This window comes from Labrus bergylta, chromosome 7 (assembly GCF_963930695.1).
Source record: "Labrus bergylta chromosome 7, fLabBer1.1, whole genome shotgun sequence".
Taxonomy (NCBI): Eukaryota; Metazoa; Chordata; class Actinopteri; order Labriformes; family Labridae; genus Labrus; species Labrus bergylta.
In genome coordinates, this window is record NC_089201.1 from 10,468,570 (window position 1) to 10,487,823 (window position 19,254).

The 19,254-nt window shown below is 38.2% G+C and overlaps 1 protein-coding gene across 3 annotated transcripts in view; it reads right to left on the minus strand.

The window, feature by feature from the left end:
- Window positions 1-19,254, minus strand: part of LOC109996943 (synaptic vesicle glycoprotein 2B) — a 55,178-nt gene that overhangs the window by 3,017 nt on the left and 32,907 nt on the right. For all 3 annotated transcript variants that reach the window (XM_065956721.1, XM_020651283.3, XM_065956720.1), the window contains exons 4-14: window positions 15,146-15,326; window positions 12,864-13,015; window positions 12,179-12,312; window positions 11,957-12,046; window positions 11,164-11,277; window positions 8,671-8,759; window positions 8,275-8,350; window positions 7,956-8,044; window positions 5,617-5,750; window positions 3,507-3,707; window positions 2,103-2,262 (exon numbers count right to left, since the gene is read on the minus strand). In XM_065956721.1, the coding sequence (XP_065812793.1) occupies window positions 2,103-2,262; window positions 3,507-3,707; window positions 5,617-5,750; window positions 7,956-8,044; window positions 8,275-8,350; window positions 8,671-8,759; window positions 11,164-11,277; window positions 11,957-12,046; window positions 12,179-12,312; window positions 12,864-13,015; window positions 15,146-15,326 (1,420 nt within the window). The remainder of the gene's footprint in view (window positions 1-2,102; window positions 2,263-3,506; window positions 3,708-5,616; window positions 5,751-7,955; window positions 8,045-8,274; window positions 8,351-8,670; window positions 8,760-11,163; window positions 11,278-11,956; window positions 12,047-12,178; window positions 12,313-12,863; window positions 13,016-15,145; window positions 15,327-19,254) is intronic.

Sequence of the window (19,254 nt, forward strand, 5' to 3'; positions counted from 1 at the left end):
ATCTAATACTCTAGCCACTACATGGCAGAACCCATGGCCTCCAGCACTACCATTGGGAATCATCTTTGATGAACTCAAACATCAACCAAATTTAAAGGATTGCCTTACACTTTTGTAAAATTCAAAAGCCAGAAATATTCTCAAAGACACACACATACATATATGTGTTCCCCACAAAATGACGAGATACCTGGGCAGTGGAGTACGTGCAAGGGGGTGCAGAGGATCGTATTTTATATATATATATCCTATTTTAGTCTTACTCTTATCTTAGGGTATATTTTAATTAGGGCTGGGCAACGATTAAAAGTTTTAATCGCGTTCCTGTGATTAATCACGATTAATCGCATTGTCATACGCAAAATCCAATAATGAATTCAAAAGTAGTGTATAGCGCACTTTTATTGTAAATGTACTTCTCAACTTAAACAATGTAATCAAGGCAAATAAATACAAAACTAAAACAAACACATTTTTGTTGTACTTGTCATTTTGAAATTCTTTAGTTTATAATCTTTTTGAATTCATCTTCAAAGTTGCTAATGTTAATGTATTTTTCTGAACTGCAACATTATTCAAGCAGTTGATGTTGACATGTTATTAATTAAATGCGCTGCATAATCTACACCACTAGGTAGAGTCTGTGAGTGAGAAACAGTTATAAAGTGAAGACAAGTGAAACGACCTTTCAGCATCTGCCTGAGTTTCTGGCTGCAACATATTTTGGAGTACTTATCAAGTACTCCGGTGATAAGAAAATTAAACTTTGCAGTGGTTACAAATAACTTTGGCTCTGTCGACTGCGGCGTCTAGAAGAACTTGAAAATGAAAATGGCCATGTAAAAGTTCCGTACCCTTCTCCATGCTTGATTATCCGCCAATTATTTTCTGACTGTTTCCTCTTTCCTGTGAGCGCCGCAGCAGTCATGCGCAGCAGTCATGCGCAGCAGTAAGCAACATACTAGGCTCGCTCACGATGGAATTTTACAAAATAAAAGCCAGTGAGCAACAGACTTTTACAATAAGAAAATAAATAATAAAAACTGCTTTAATGCGAGATAAAATAATTGTTGGCGATAATTAATAAATGAGTTAACGCGAAAATAACGCGTTAACGTGCCCAGCCCTAATTTTAATATTAGGTTTGTATTTATGTCAAATGTGTTGACCTTCTCTCTCTTTCTCTGAAGCTGATGTGATTTCGCTCTCTTGGTTCCTGCCTCTCCTGTCTCTCCGCAAGAGTCGAGATAGGAGTTTTGCTGCACGGAGCCATGAGCGAGCCTGCACTTACTCGCACGCGCTCTCTCTCCCCCACTTGCACTCGCTTGCTCTCTTGTGCATGCAGCAATTTTTTGAATGAATGAAAAAATAAATAAAAACAGGTCGGAAATATACTCTGGCTGCCATGAATTACTTGGCGGCCCGCCCAAGTATCGTCTATGTGTGGGAAACATATATATATATATATATATATATATATATATAATTATTTTTTTTAAAAACAATGTTCACTTATAGGCCTAAATACTGGAATTCCTTATTATCATTCAACCACAACAGCAGCATCATTAAGACTTTTCATCGAGTCCAAAATGTTGCAGTATGTGAACTGTGTTTCATATTAACTTCTTTGCATCCACTTCCTGCCACATCTGGAACTAAAGTACAATTTAATTAAATTACAATCAAAGCCCTTAATGCTCAGGCCCATTGTATGTAAAATAGTTCCCTTTTATAATCTCAGAACATTGCATTTGGTCCTTAAGTCTTTAGCATTAGTATGGGAGGCAGAGCCTTCATTTATTATGCATCACCTCTGTGAAATCATTCACTATGTTTAGTCTGGAAGCACATACCCTCTCTACAAAAAACTAGTTACAGTATAGTGTTTTGCTTAAGCTGCTGGCAAACTCCCAATGATATACTGATTTATTTTCCTCTACTGTTCCATGTCTAGCGACTGATAAAAGGATGTTTGTTTTCTGCCAATAACCACCCCATGGTGGAAAATGTATTGTCGTGACATTTTTTGTTTTTCATTTGGCTTGAATTGATTTTGAACTCTGCAGTATCAACATGGCTGCTTTAAAAAAGTATTATACCTTTTAGAAGCAGGGTACAGTTCCACAGTCACCACCTCGATGCCGTTCCATGCAGCTACACTGACGCCACAAAACAGACACTGCAAGGCAATGATTGCTGATTGGCTGAAGCTCAGAAACAGGAAGAAGGTACAGCCTGCTGAAATGAGCATGGAGCCACCTGAGGAAATAATATGATTACATCAATTCATACAGTAGAGTATCATTATGTATTTATTTTACACAAAAAAACAAAACTTTTTAAATACAAAGATTGAGATACTTTTCAAATTGTTTACTTAGCATCTGAAAGGACCTTGTTTGCATAAATAACAAGAGATACCAGCTGTTATAGTCATTTTAACTGTACCTGCAGACATTTATTATATTGAAATTAGATTTTAAAGTGGATTTAAACATAATATATACAAACACATTTTATTTTAAGATTTATCTTTTGTGCCTTTATTGGAGAGTCAGGACAGTGGATAGTGTCGAAAATTGGGCAATACAGAGTGGGGAGTAACATGCAGAAAGGACCTACAGGTCAGATTCGACCCTAGGTTTCCCGCTTCGAGGACTACAGCCTCTGTACATGGGGAGTGCAAACTAACCACTCGGCCACCGGCGCCCCCAAACAACCTAAGTCTTTGTCTTTGTGTTCATCCTCGCTGCAAATTAACAACAGCAAATGAACTGGGTTCAAACTAGTTTTTCTACATTTATTGATGAATAAATAGACCTTTCAGACTTTAGTATTTTTGGCACTGTGAAGGCTGTGTGAAGCATCTGTGTTTGATTTGGTCATAATGGTTCATATTATCAGAGTAACAGCAAAGCTTTACAGGATAACAAGCCTGGATTTTTTTTTTTACTAAAAACCAAGTCAATTTATTTCTGACCCACATAGTACTGTTGATACAGTAATGACAGTGTACAGTAATGTGTGTGAATTGATAATTGAGTGAAACATGTGGACTAATTTCTTCTAAAGGGCAGGGGGACAGTTTGAACATAACTAAGGATGTATGTTCGGTCTGTTTAATTATTTTCTGTGAATGAAGGATAGCCCTCAACTAGCTTTCATCACTCCCTAGTCATGTAAGAACTGAAAAAAACGATATTTCCACCCTAACTCTTTCTTATAGCATGTCCTGATGTGCAGAACGTAATCCTTTTTATGTTTCTAGAATAATTCTGATATTCAGAAGCAAAGACCCTCATGAAGAACTCTAACAGTTATTAAAAAGATAAAGATCCAAGTGATACAAAGCTTTTCTAAATAATACACAATCCAAGTTTTGGTATTTACAACAACTTATGTGTACACATACACACGACCATGACATTGAAATTATGCCTGGAACAATATCTATGTGTAAAAATAGATATCATCAAACATTTTTACAAACTGTCAAATATTACCTATGATCTTGACCCTGCCAATCTTCTCCATGAAGAGGGCTGAGATGATGTTGCCTGGCAACACAGCCAGACTGCCCAGGAAGCTGACCAGGTAAATGAGAACATCGTTCTCCTCAGACGTGTCCAGATGGCAGCCATGTTTGTTGTGCTCAAATGTGGTGTTCTCCATCTTACAGTCAATAAATTTCTCCTCCCATAGATCTACAAAAAAGGAACAAGAAAAACATTTAAACTTAAGTTAAAACATAATGAAAGGGTCAACTGTTAATCCATGAACCTGGAGCAATGATCCAACGAAAAATCTGTCAAGGTTATATTTATTCAGCTTCTCTGTAGCTGATGACTTGTTCTCTACATCCCTCTATATTAATTATTTTTTGGGGTAATTTCTTTCTCTATAACACAGTTTTAACTAATGTTTAATTGTTTGTTTCAATCAGGATGGTCTTACATTTTTCATAAAGCTTCTGGTAAAGCTTGTATCCATTATTACCTTGAAACTACTTAAAGAAATGTACAACAACGTACAGATATATGAATATATGATTTGGTGTGTTCCTTTGTTTTGGATTTATTTACAAGCTGATGTGGTAAAAGTCAGGTTGAGAATAGCCACAGAGGCATTTTGAGACTTGAATGCTGGCTGAATCTTGTAAAGAATCCCTTTAAGAAGCCTAGTTGTCTATAAAGACCAGTCAGCATGTATTCGCTGAGACAAGGCTGCTTCCTGGTACCAACAAGTAACACGTGTCTTCTGCTATATTGCAATACCCACATTTGACCCGGAACAACAAAGCTAGAATTTCAGTGCTGTCATCACCAGTTTTTTTTTTATAGTTGGACTAAAGAGACAATGAAAAAAATCAAAGTGGAGAAAGTCACTGTTCATATGCTGATGACACTTCTCTGGCGAAGACTCAAAAAACAAACGAAATAAAACTATGTAAAACTGTGTAATACTATGGCGATTGCCTCACACATAATTGCTAAGTTTTACTCTCAAAGAGATCAAGGTACAATGATTTTTGTCCTTGGAAAAGGTGGAGAGAACGCATATGCCACTGTGTGAGAGTCTTCATGTCACTTCTGCCTGAGATCTCTTGCTGTTGTATTTGATTGCAAAAGACTGCATGGGTGGTCTTTTTAATGTAAGAATCCCTTTTTGAGTATGAAGAGGGATAGCTTCTGCTGGGACATACAGTAAGTGTTTGAAACTTAGGGGAGGTTTGTTTGCAAGTCTAATGGTTGGTTCTGACATTGTGTTCAATGTAGATACTTTTATGTATCAAAGTACATGACTTATCAATATAATAAATAAACTGTAAATGCTAATAGTTAGCTACTCATGATAGCATGGCAATTGTCCGCCTCTGTATAAGAAATACCTTGTAGCTTGGTAACATTAAGGCAAATTATTGTTTTTACCTACTCATTTTGAGTAATTTTATTAGTCATGACTCAATACCTTTCAAGTTTTTTTTTTATGTCCATTGTAAAATGAAACGCATTAAAATGTGTCTCATGAGTTAGCTTGAAGATGGAGAGATTAACATTTCATCAGTTTAAGCTACCAATTGTGTTGTGGCAGTTTTTCTCAATGTTATTAAATAAGTAGATTCTTAGTTACTGGTCACCCATTGACAGATGTTCCAATGCGTTAATCAGATCTTATGTAACAAACAGAAACAGAGCAAGCTAACTTAATATTCCGCTCTTTTTGACAGATTTCACTGCATAAGAACACAAACAGACTTTTGACTGCCCAGATAAAAGTAGTCATAGTAAAGATGCATTCAACAAAAACCCTTTGACAATAAACTTAACTTCATGATATCAAACTCTAGCCTAGTGTTACATTGTGCTATCCGTCTGTTCAACTCAAAATGACCCTCTTGTTGAAAGTCATTCAAAGCAAATCTCTATGAAATGAGGTAGATGTTGGTATCTCAATGGTTGATGAAAGAAACTCATTCTGCTGATAAAAACACATGTGATAATGGGTCAAATTTAATCTGTAGGCCACAGTAAGATTTCAATCTTACATGAATTCACTTCTATTTTCTGTACTAGTGCTACAATTGTGTCAAAGTCCTGCTCCAGCTGAACCTACCTGTATTATAGAAGACAGTGGAACGGATGGTGCAGTTCTCAAACACCGTGTCTGTGGACTTGATGTCCTCAAAGTGACAGTCTTCAAACAGTGAATCCTCAAACTTCACTGACTTCATCTCAATATTGATGAACCTATGGGTATGGGATGGGGCAGCACACACACAAACCAACAGTAACAAGACTCACTTGTATTGTTGTGGCAGCACAGAATCAGAATGTCCCAAATGGGTTTAACTGTTATACATCCAAAATGGCCTCCATTGATAATGATATTAGAAATGACAATACCATGTATACAATGGGAGCCCTATTCATGTGAATATAAAGTTAAAACCCATTCTATGTGTTATAATTGTGCAAAAGTCTAATAAGTCAAGGAATATACAGTAGCATACTGTATATCTGCACTGAACACCTTCTCTCCCAGCAGTGAAGAAAAATACTCCCCATTATTTTGTTATAGTGCAAAAGACTTCACAACAAAACAAGAAAAAGATGGGAAAAAATTCCAGACCAACACTGATTACTTTCTCAAACTCTCATTGGCTCTTTATGGACAGATCACCAATACATGAAGTACGAGTTTTAAAGTCTTTAACATTGAGCTGTGCTTTGAATTTATAAACAGGGGTGGCATGCATCACCTAAAGGAGCATTGTAATATGCCTTAATCCCTATCTTCATCAAAGAAAAGTCAACCTCTGAACAAATTGTCGGACCTGATGACAATTTGACCACTGGTAGTGGATTCCATTGTAGACGGGCAGGTGATACAAGACTTATAGCTACTGCCTTCTCTGTGCATTGCAATTGCGTACAGTCCAACTTGATGAAACGGGAATGGAGTTTCAAAATAAGAGACATCTGACGGAGGTTTGTTGGCTGAACTTGCATGAAGAGAAAAAACATTTCATCATCACATAGTAGATGGCATCATGAATAGTAATATGTTCGATACATTTCAGGGTTTTTTGCTCTCTACATGGACTGTTGTCCTGTTTGCTTGGATACACACAATTTTGTCTTTTTTTTTGCAGAATCCGTGAATGGAGATAGAAGAAAATGGTTATGCAAAGTCTACTTTCTTTAAGGGATAGTTTAGATGTTTGAAAGGGGGGCTGTTTGGGAATCCAGCTAAAGAACTGACAAGAAAGCTAAGCAACCTCCGTGGACTGGGTTGTGCAGACAACCAGTTGTTCTGAGAACTTGTTGGCTCAAATCATGCCGGCTTATATCGTCACCTCCAACTCAACTTTGTCTTGTCACCAGTATCTGGTTAAAGAATAGAGGGTCGCCGAATAGCCAAGCCGTTATGTCCCATGTACAGAGGCTATAATCCGTGTCGCAGCAGCCAGAGTTTTGAAACCGACTTGGCTGTTTGCTCCAAGTCATCCCCCGCTCTCGCCTCCCTTCTCTTGTCTCTTTTTGGCTGTCCTATCCAATAAAGGCAAAAATGGCCCAAAAAACATCTTCAGAAAATTGAATGTAAAGCAAGCACCAGAGCACCCATTTCAGCAGTAAATACATCCTAGCAAGGTCTTCATCGGTTTGCAAGTATTTGCAACCTTCAACCCATCACTCATTACATAATCTTGCTAACTCACAAACTCATCCTAGGTCTAAACTAGTTGTGAGGCTTATGTCCTTCTGCTGCTGCATTCATAGTCATGCTTAGTTATTTTCCGAACGTTGAATTTAAAGAAACTTAAGGGTGCTCCAACAAAATATAGGGGTGTATCTTTACCAACTTAATCCGGAGAAAACCTCTGTCATACGCATGTATACTGCTAATGATATCCAACACTAGAGATAAAGAGAAAAGTGTGAAGCCTCTATAAACCTCTATTAGGTTTACTGTCTTCACAATGTCATTCAATGGTTTTCTGTTCTGCCCATTAGCATATGCAATATAGTGATAACCTGTAGACATATAGCTAATGTTTTATGAATACAACATCACATGCAACAAAGTAAAGCATGCAAAGACAGTTTCTGATAACAACATAACTGAGAATGAAATGATTGAAAGCACCGGTTTATAGGGATCCTCTTCCAAACTGTGCATGGACATTGGTTTCTTATGAGAATTAGGCTGAGGTGTATACCCATCTTCTTAGTGCTGACTACTTTCAGTTAGAAAATGTTGGTAATGTTGTGCACAATGAATGAAAGATGTTTAAGCACTCACTATTACATAAAATCTTGTCTTGTTTTGTCAGTGAAGTTACAAATACAGAGTGGTGTTCTTTGTTTGGACATAGCTACCTGATGAGCTGTTTTTGCATTTGAAAGTCCTTACGACTCTTTGTGTCCAGAAGGTGACACTCTGAGACTTACTTGTCACGGATGTAATCCCCTTCTTTATGGATCTGGTTCTCTAATGAAAAGTTAAAATGGAAGTTCTCCACTCGTTCTCTATGGAAAACCTGAAAACAGACAAAAGAATATATTTACAGTATATATATATCTATATATATAGATATATATATATATATATATGTATAGATATATATATATATATATATATATATATATATATATATATATATATATATATTATATTATATTTTCATTGCAAGTACTTTTTAACTGAAAATATTCAAACTTTTTTTTTTTTTTTTTGCAGATCAGGACAAATAGCCATTCTTCTCTTTACCTTGACCTTGGACGCATACTCCTCATTCTGAAGGTGTTTGATCATGTCAGGGAACCAAACAGACAGACCATAGTAACTGTGAAGATTTTAGATTGAGAGAAGACAAGACATTAGACATAAAAGTACATAGAGCAACCAGAGTGAAGCTGCAGCTGAAAAAAAATACTGCAGAGAGATGACCTCAATGGGAAGTAGATTGTTCAAGGTATAAAAGATTATGTGGGCCCAGTTGTCCTTTTTTTCCCAGCAGGCTGACATAGCATCCATGTAATCTGATTTATTGGCTTATTTAGATCCATCGTGTTTATTTCACATTTCTTCAGTTTTCTCATCATATGTGTAACTGCTGTTTTTACCCAGCAGACAGTGGTGCAAACAACGACACCTTGGGCTCACCTGAAAGCCATGCAGAACCAAATGATGGCCATGAAGAGAGTAGCCATCCTCAGCTCTGCAGACAGGAGAGATGCCACGTTCCTCAACACCTGAAAACAAACAGTGAACTGAGAAACCAAGTCGGTCTAGATTTTAACAGAACAAAATATGTTTCTTCTTCACCTTAATCGATGAAAGTATGTATTGTAAGGCCAGTGTTGTAGAGATTCAACAATATTACAGGACACCTTGATCAACTTGCAATTGCAATCGTGGTCAGCAATGTTCAAACACTTGCACTTTTATGCAACGTGACTTGACATGCAGGTTATTTTATAAAGTTGGATATTTTTGTTGAAGCTAAAAATGATTTAAAGTTTGATGAAACGTCAAATAAAAAAAGACAGGCCAGCTATGTCTAATAATAGGGACAGGTCAATGTTATTTTTTCAAGCATTCTTGTTTTGAGGAGTAGGTCTTGCCTCTAACGAGCAGAAAAAAACTGATTAGAAAGGAGGAAAAAACAGACATTTCCTTTGTGTTTGTAAGAGTTTGTAAGAACCTTATAGGTGAGAGTGTGTTTACATTTTCAAGGCCAATGGTACAGTTCACTTACAAAGACCCTTGTTTATGCTCTGTTACACTCATTATCACCTAACTGAAATGCTTAAACTAATATGTAGTACCACTGAAACACGTGTTTGAATTTAGTCATTTGGCTGTATGTAAGTCAATTCACCGATGTGCTGCTGAAAGGGCAGTAGTTATCCTGTCAGTCTTTCTGAACCTGTGACTATAGCTGTCATGCTAAAGATGTTTTTTGTCTCATCAAAAGAGCTTCAGTTATCCTTCCTTCGTAAGGTTACTGGCAAGTAAATTTTAATGGCAGTCAAGATAGTGTTTAGGGACACTCAGTGGATGTGCTCAGTGCTAATCTAATTCTTCCTCACACTGATGAAAATGCCCACAGTGAGTGAATGACGTCATACATCATATGCATGAATATGTTGAAAACTTACTGGTCCAAATGTGTCGGATTAAAAACATGTTTCCCTGAGCTAACAATAACCTAAAGACAATATGAGAAAAGGCATCACAACTATGGATATAGCTTATGAGACAATCAAGGCAAGTACTGGCAGAACGGAATATGCTAAATGGACTTTAGCTTGTGTAGCTTTTCTAGTAATCTGGCTACTCATAGCCCTTTTACACCACAGGTCACATTTGCACACTCATGCCATAGTGTAGCAGCCATTTTCTGGTTGTTTGTTGTTTTGCATTTGTTTTTGTTGTTTGTGAACACCAATGTTCAGTGGGCACCTTGCCAAGCACATGGGTTGATTAGGAACCCTTTAAATGTTCCAGGTGTGTCACTGTTGGGTGATGCACCAGGAAGGGACACAGGTTTTTTTTACCACATGTCAATGAGACAGGCGAATGGATGCAAATGGAAATGTTTGTATGTCTTTATTAAATGAAGAAACAAGAGATCCCGACTGGACATTGAACTTATTGCCTGCGTAAGGCCTCACTGGAACGGTGCGTCAATGGCTGTTTGTTGAATTTGTGTGGTTTGTTTATAATTTTTAACTTAATTTTTTTTTTTGGACAAATAGCCACAATACATAGATTGTTAATATTAATGGACGAAGCTTGAGTGACGCCAGCCCTCTGTTACTGCAGGGGGTTCTGGAGGCTGCAGCCGCCATGCTGGAAATCCTGTCTTAGCCTAACTTTCAGTCAACCTAATGACAGGCTGAGAGCTGGAGCTGAGGCGAGTTTTAAGCCTCTTGACGAACCGTTACATCGCGTTCACCCGTCAACCATGTCAGCTACGTGCCTAACTATGAATAAAACTTATCGTTTTTTTAATACCCCCCCAACCCCCCCCCCCCCCCCCTAATCAGACCTATACCAGTACCAGACTGTAAACATGTTAATTTCTGTTGTAAAAACAGCTTTTTTTTGCCTCTAGTGTGAATGTGACTTCTGGTGTTTATGGAGCCAGCGTGAAGCGAACACTCGACGAACTGTAGGATTTTGCACTTCCGCACTGGCTTCATTTTTCAAGATTGCTTGATTCACACCCATTCACTGATGGCAGAGGTTGCTAAGTGACCATCAGTATTAATTAATCCCATATACATTCACACACCACTGACAAAGCAGCGGGAGGAAATTGGAGTTGAGTGTCTTGCCCAAGCACACATTGGACATGTGGCTACAGGAGCTGGGGAATCAAACCCTTGACCACTAACAAACGGACTTTACCACTGAGCACAGCTCCCCCCCGCCAAGAATGAAACAGTAAACTCACTTCATTAAAAGAAGAAAACATTTGTATTGTTCCTGTGGTCTGCTACTCTCAGGGAGAGAGGAGGGAGACAGGCAAACAAGAAAAGAAACCCACATACACCCTCCTCTGAGGCTTCAGTCCTAACCACAGTCTTAACCACTGAACCCACACACTGCCAGCACCGCTCCTCTCTTGTGTTAGGAGTGTTTACGTACCAGTTTACTGAGTGTTAGTGAGCGCACTGCCCACCGCTGTACAGCTGTTCCTGTAGCCGCCTGAATCTCAATAAACTCATCCTCTGCAGTCTTTGGAGCCTTGATGTGAGTCACCTTAAAAAAAACACATCCAAAATGTCAAACTTCAGGAGGATTCTTCGCAACACAAATCCTAAACAGCTCAAGTTGTAATATTAGTAATATTAGAAATAGCTAAAGAACTCATTCACAGCTGTTCACATTAACAGAGTTTGATAATACCAAATATTCTCCAACATAAGGAGGTAGCAGTGATGACAGGAGCAACAGAAGCAGCCATCAGCGTTAGAATCAAGATATCACAAGGGCACTATGTGAACAATATATGTTTAATGTTTGCAAATACACGCCCTTTATTGAACTGTGTTATAAAAGCAAAATCACAGTCAAGGTGCTGTTGTACTGAGTATCAGCAGTGCTGTGGTTTTGTCAAGGATGCTGCTGTGCTGGTATTTAGTACAACAGCACCCCCTGAAGTATGATATTGCTTTTATAAAACAGATCCATAAGTCTTTATGCTTTAGCACAAGTTTGAGGTTAAAACACTAAACTAATCTATTATATGATAGATTATGTCATCCTCTGACAAAGGACTGAAAAAAACAACATACTGTACTAATGCCACATGTCAGGCTGAAGCTTCCATTTCTAATACTTTTGTTAATAGATATTACGATAAAATTGTGAATGCTGCCTGAAACTTTATCCAAGTGAAAACGTTCTTCTCTGCTATTCAGTTGCTCCATGTACTCACAGTAAAGACTTTCTCAGGCTTTCCCTTGGCCCTCCAGTTGGTGTCATGGACCTGCTTCAGGATCATCCACGCCTCATCATGTTTGGCATTCTGCTCGACACACACACACACACACCAACATAGACACAACATCATTTGCGTCCATATAAGATGGTTCAGGTTTATTGAGTACCTCAGAACCATTTCATCTGTGGTCTGTGGTAAACATTTGTGCAGTCTCACCTCCAGGAGGAAGCGTGGGCTCTCAGGCATGAAGGTGAGTCCAACCAAAGAGGAGATTGCAGGAAGAGCCGCAACCAGAACAAACACCCGCCAGCTGTGGAACTGAAACTCAGTGCCCATACTGAACCCCCAGCCTGTGAATGCAAAAAAGAAACACATGTTTCTTTGCCACAATTTAAATTCCTTAACATTCACAGTAATTGTAAAGTTTTTAAAAGACTCAACGTTAATCCCTAAAACACAGAGCCTGTTGTTGAGAAACCTGCTCAGTCTTCCTGATTTCAATTCATCTAGTGCAAAAAGAAAAGCAATGAAGCAGAGAGCAGAAACTCAAGATGGCCAATTGTGAGACAACCAGTAAGCACCATCAACCTTTATTTCTAGTCACCTGCAGCCTATACTACAAATACAGATGTAAATTAGCTTATAACTAACTCTGGTACAGCTAAAAGGCTGTACACTGTCCCTGTCAAAATATACAAACAACTACAAATAACTAAGTAATCAGAATGTCTTGTACACAACACATCATATCAGTCATAATATAATATATAAATGCCAATTCATTTTTGATTGAGATTTCCTTTAAAAAAACTGTTTAAGTGGCATTTTTTTCCTGCCAAACATCCTGAAAGCATGCTTAAATTGTTGTTTGTAAGCTGTATATACTTTTTAGGTTTCTTACCATATCTGGGTATGATTCCCCACGCAGTGAACGAGGCGTAGATCCCACCAATCATCCAGAACATACACAGCCAGGACAGATGCTCTCCTCTCTTGTCCATCTGAAGAAACTCTGAGAAGTACGAGTACACAATCGGCACTGTGCCTCCGATTCTGACCGAGGAGACACATAACAATGGAGGGAAAATAAATGTATATAGATATAATCACACAAGCAATATAGCAACACAAGCACAACAATTATAAAAACAAGTTGTTCTCACTGGAAAAAGATTTCGAGAAAAAAGATGAACTTTCTGACCATATAGCAGAAAACATACATTCTTTTCATGACTCTACCTCTACTAAAGAACAATTCTGTTAGGATGTTTACACCAAAAGTCAGGTTTTAACTAAATGCAGCAAGCAAGCATTAGTAAAGATAAAGGGGTAGAGCTGTTTTTACATGTTAAGGATTTAACTGACTGCTCAAAGTTTTAGAAAGTTGCTTCATATGGAGGATGTAAAACCGGCTGTGACAGCAGCAAAATCATTTTATGGGGGAAATGCTCCAAAACAAAGTACCTTGAGTGGCTACAAGATAACACTTACATATATATTCTTTTTTTTAAGAGAATAGAAAGTTATTTAAGTAGTTCTTTAAGTCACCAGACTCTGTTGACAAAAACAAATAAGTTACAGAAGTTGTTGCTGTCACTGCCTCATTTAGTTGTTAGTCAATGGTTGACTGTGGTGGGGCGCCGTTAGCCTAGTGGGTATGTTACGCACCACACGTCTGGAGGCTCAACTTGTTATCGCAGTGGCCATGGGTTCTAATCCAACCTTTTCCCTTTGCTGCGTGTTATCCCTCACTCTCTCCTCCCAACACTTCCTGTCTCTTTTCAGCTGTCCTATCTGATAACCTACACAGCATAAAATGAAAAAAATAAAACACTCTGATTAAATCAGTGGTAGGAAAAGCAACTACTGTGTTATGCAAGATGAAATTACAATTTAGGGGATTTTATTTTAGATGCTGATTCTAGTTATAAAGTGATCACGCTATTAAAAAAAGTTACAACTCATTGTAACTCTTACAATAACATTTTTAACCTGTCAGTGTCAAAAGTACTGCACACTGTGAGTGGATTTTCTCTGAAGAAATTTTTTTAAAATTTTCTCCATTTTCTTTAAAGATTATTTTGCAGCATTACAACTACTTGAGCAGATCAGAAACTAGTTTTAGGTGTTAGACATATAAACCATCCAACAAACAAGCAAATAAATAACAGTAGGATCCAGCTTTAAAAAAGACCAGAATATCACCTAATTTAATTTGTATGTGATGAATTGTTTCTTTGTTCCCCTCAGAGGTTATACAAAATGATTTTTTGGTGTAAATTTTGATAGAACACACGATAAAGCACTCATATTTGTCCATGTACGGCAGGGCTGTTATATGCAGATACAGAGATTGTGCATGCTGAATTATCTACCTATGAGGCGAGCAGTGTTTTGCTGCAAACTATGCATCGCTTCCACTGCGCTGTGTTCAGTATGTGACCTCGTTTCTGAGTCAGCGAGGCTCCCAAGGGACCACAGTTATTCTGAGAAACACTTTGCTGTATCACTGCGATGAAACACTATCCACACTCTGGTGATGCGGAGTTTGATTTGTTGGATAATCTCCATATTAAAAAAAAAACTGCATTAATGGCTGAAATATGATATGGGACATACAACGTCTTTGAAGCTGCTGAATAAGAATAATGTTTTCAGTGGTAAATATTGCACATTGATATCTCTTAATGAGAGTTAACTGGAACCCCAGGCCCATTAAATCACAATGGTTGGATGTTGTTCAGGTTTATAGCTTTAGTGCAGAAAAAAGAATCAGGACTATATGGTCTCTGTGTGTATGTCTCAGCATAGTATGCAAATAAGAACACAAATTTTGCCTGTTTTAAAATTCAAATCACTGGCAGTGTAGAGAGTACTTTACTACAGTCTTTAGAAAAGCACATACAGAGTCAAAAATTCAAATTTCAGGGCAAATGAGCAGGATTTGTGTGCTGTTTGTTTTTAAAGGTAGCCCCCCCCACCAACAAAAACAAATTCCTGAAATGTTTCAATGATGTTTGATTCACTGAAAAAATTTTTTTTTAGTTTAATGAAAAGATGTGATTAATTTCATAATAATAATAATAATAATACAAATGTCATTATGTGTGCTGTAGATGTGCTGTATTTGAAATCATCAGTTGTCTCACTAAAGGACTAGTGTGTGTGTTCTTAGAGCTTTACCCGATGCCAGATAACAGTCTGAAGAAGAGGAAGAAGCCGTAACCCTGAGCGAAGGAAGACAGGAAGGCAAAGATACAGTTTATGGCCAACGCCACGATCAAACAGCGCCGACGGCCCAATTTGTCTGCCAGACCGCCCCACAAGAAGGCTCCCACCATCATGCTGAGGAAGACCATCAGACCTGCAGAGGGAAGAAAGAGAAACCAAGTTGGGCTCACACACATTGGCTCAGTCACATTCAGTGCAGTTGTACGTTGATGAAATATTCATAAGAATGGGCTGTTCTTATTTTCTTTCTAAATCTTTGAACATTCTGGCTCTGAGAACCATATAACCTTTTTATTTATTAAAGCCATTAATTAGCAGCACTTTGGACGCATTAGTTTATTTAATAAAGAGTGTAGATTGATTCAAAGATCATAAAGTGTCCACCAGGGGCACTGCTTGTCACGCAACTGCTTGGGGCCCGAGACCAATAGGGGGCCAATGAGAGCTGACAAACTTAAACCAAAGCAGTGCCACGAAATGTGCAAATTTTACAATGACTGTAGGAAACCTTCCTAAGGGTACCCCATCTGACAACACTCACTGTTGTTGCCCTGCTAAGTGTTGCATGTATTATTGATGTGAAAACCAAAGTTTGTCAATGAAGGTCAACGAGAAAAATGTGGAGGAATTAGCCGTCAATAGGAGCGAAAAAAGAGGAAGAGGAGTAAGTGTTGGCTGGCAGACATTATGGTGATGAACGCTGGTTGGAGGGCCCCCCAATTGATTTTTGCCTAGGGCCCAAACAGACTCTAGAATCGCCACTGGTGTCCACTAGAGGCTGGCTGCAAAAGCACAGGGAGTCACATACACGCCTCATTCAAAAAAGCTATTTTCTTTTTACAGCAGATTATCGATCGGCACATACTGTACAAGGCGTACATTTCTCAAAAACTTGTCTGCTTTGAATTTATGAAGGATAAGCATTATTCCAAATAAGGCACGGAGATGACCAGATTGATTTGTCAGGAAACTTAAAACCCGCCTCAGCTCTTAGCCTGTCGTTAGGTTGACTGAAAGTTAGGATGAGACAGCATTTCCAGCATTACAACAGTCGTCCATGGGACTCCAGCCCCCTGCAGAAACAGATTGGTGACTTCACTCAGTCTTCGTCCATTAATATTTACAGTACCCCAAGGAATGAATTGCAGCTCACACAGCTCATTTCAATGGTAGGCTGAATTAAGCTATCCTTGCAACTATAAAGCTTTTAAGTATCTAGAAGTAACCCATGTACTGTGCATTTGCACTTTGTGTGTTTTATATTTAGCTGTGTTGTATTAAGTGACTCTCCCTGCAACCAAATTTACCTACAGGTACAAAAAAATGTACCTTAACCTGTAATTCAGACATCATACTATGAGGAAATAGATACATTTTGTTCTGCTCCTTTTAGACACTCAATCCAGTAAGCGGACCAAAAGGAGGATTTTCAATTAAACCCCAGTGTGTGACAGGAGTGTGTGCACACACACCTGTCATTTGTTTTATTCTCACATTAAGTTAACTTTTCTACACTGATGACAGTACACTGTGTTCATTTTTTTTTTTTTGGCCAAGAAATTTTAAGACCTTGGTAAGCATTGTGCTTCTGCCTCCGCCGTGTGTAACCTTAACTGTTGCCAGAGACCGGGATGCTGGCACCATCACACTCCAGTAGGCAGATGGCCATGCAACAGGGGAGAGCTGACTGTGTGACATTCATACTGACTCTCAAATTTAAAATCCCTATCTGAATAATTAACAGAGCACACGTCATTTACTCTAAAATGCGCATGTACTTTTTCATTATAATAAGATTTTTAACGTTTTGGTCCTTTAGGGGTCGCTATAAATCTTTAAATCTTTGTCCTCTCAAATGCTGTTCAGCGCTTTCCAAGGTCAGGTTGCAGATAATCGATCACTCTGACGCTGTCTGCTGAGTCAGAGCACAAACCAAGAAAAACAGTGTTGATGAAAACACAGCTCTGGGCCAAAGCGAGGACAGGTGGGAGAGCTGAGGAGGTGTGAGGCAGGAGAGGAACAAAAGAGACAGAGAACTTCAGAAGATCGTTTGTAAATGTGCTGCCCTGAAAATCAGAGGATCTGTTTGTGCTGTTTCATATCAGATCCTCAGGTATCTGAAGCTACAGTATAACAACGCTAAACTGCAGTGAAACTGAGGAGAAAAAGCTCTTAACAGACCAGCGAAATGTGTTAGATGAGTACAATGTTGATGCTTTTTTTATAAAACCTTTTTTGTTTTTGTTTCCAGTGAAGAATAAAACTCTTTGGATATTGGACTTGTAATCATTGATTTAACCACTCCATGGATTTGTTCTCGTAAAAATTAACACTGTACAAAATATTTGTATTTTAATAACATTTGTTTAATAATTTCTACTCATTTACCAACATAAGTCATTTTCGTATTGATCATTTCGTCTTCAATGTCACTAGTTACACTGTTTTTTTCTTCACGACATACTAATAATATTATCATATAGCTTTAAAAGTCACATATTATACTGCTTTTTCACCTTGTTTAAATTAGTCTCAGTGGTCCCAAAACATGTCTGTGAAGTTTCTTGCCAAAACTCCAATCTGATCCTGTATTTGATCATGCTTATAACCCCCTCTTTTTCAGCCCTGCTCAGAACAGGCGGTTTCTGTGTCTGTAGCTTTAAATGCTAATGAGCTGTGTCTGACCACGCCACTCTCTGGAAGGACTTGGGTGGCTTGGATTATCTTGCAGCATGCCCTATTGTTTATGGTGAGAAGGCAGACTCCGAGGGCAAAGCAAACACCTTGCAGACAAAAGACAGAGAGGGTGGACTTTCCTCATAATTGGGGGGTTTGTAGACAGATTAGGGACACATTACAGTGTTAGGAAATCACGGTAAAGTGTATTTTGCACAATATGTGACCTTTAAAGGTCCTGGGTAGAGCTGGTCATTAAACAGAATGAAATTTAAAAGCAGATGAGACAGTTATCTAGAAGACTCTAGGTATTTTTAAATGTCAGTCGCTGCTGCCATCTGCAAGGTGTCAGATGAGGCAATTGACAACACGCTGCTGAAACAGCCTTTTTTCCCCATGACAAAGATTTATTGTGTTGGAAACTTTAACTTTAACTGAAGACAGCAGGATGACATTTTTCAGAAATGCGAGGTAACACTTTGCTCACAGGGCTTTAAAAGATCATCAGAACAGGAACTTCTCTCCCACTAGCTTAAAATTGTTCAAAAGTTAGTAAAAAACATGAATCGATGGGCAGACCACTGGGACTTTGGTTTTGTATTGGATTTGTAGTAAAATCTGCAAAATCTTTGTATTTCTTTCCATAAATATAAGGAAAACTAAACTGAATATTTGTCAGAAGATGAAACAGTTCTGAAAAAGATCATTTTCTGTTGTAACTTTATTTATGTTTAAACAAAAATGTCAATACTGCAGTTAAACATTGTTCTGCTGAATAGTCCCAGTAATCCTCAGTGGCTTTAACCTTCTGTTTTCTTGCTCTCCTTTAATTTAAAATTAGCTCCTTCCGTTTGTGCAACATTCACAAGGAAAGCTGTTAGCATGAGAGCGGAGTGAAAGTTAGCCCTGACATCAGGTCCCTCAGCACTGCAGACTTAATGATGTAATATGGCCTAAGCTGGGTCACATCAAGCATGTTTGTACCATTGAGTGTGTACAAAGAAAACTGAGGGGAACTCAGGACATGATGCAGGGGAAACCTGGGGGAGGGGGGCGGTCCAGGTTTAACACCTGGGGCTTGGGAAGACTGAAGAAAAAGCAGAGCTTTTGACTCATCATTATTTTCAATGCCATTAAAAAATTCAAATTGACATAATACTGGATCATTTAACACAGTTTGTACTAATCTTTGCTTATTATAATGAGAGAGTTAATTATATAGGAGCTAATTAATCTTGTAGAACTTGTCAGTGACACAGCATGAATTAAAATGTGATTAAAATGTGATCAATCTGCTCTGGAAAGATTCACTAACACACGGTATCTTTAAATCAAAGGACACCAATCAATCGATCCATCTTTATTTGTATGGGGCCAATTCATAA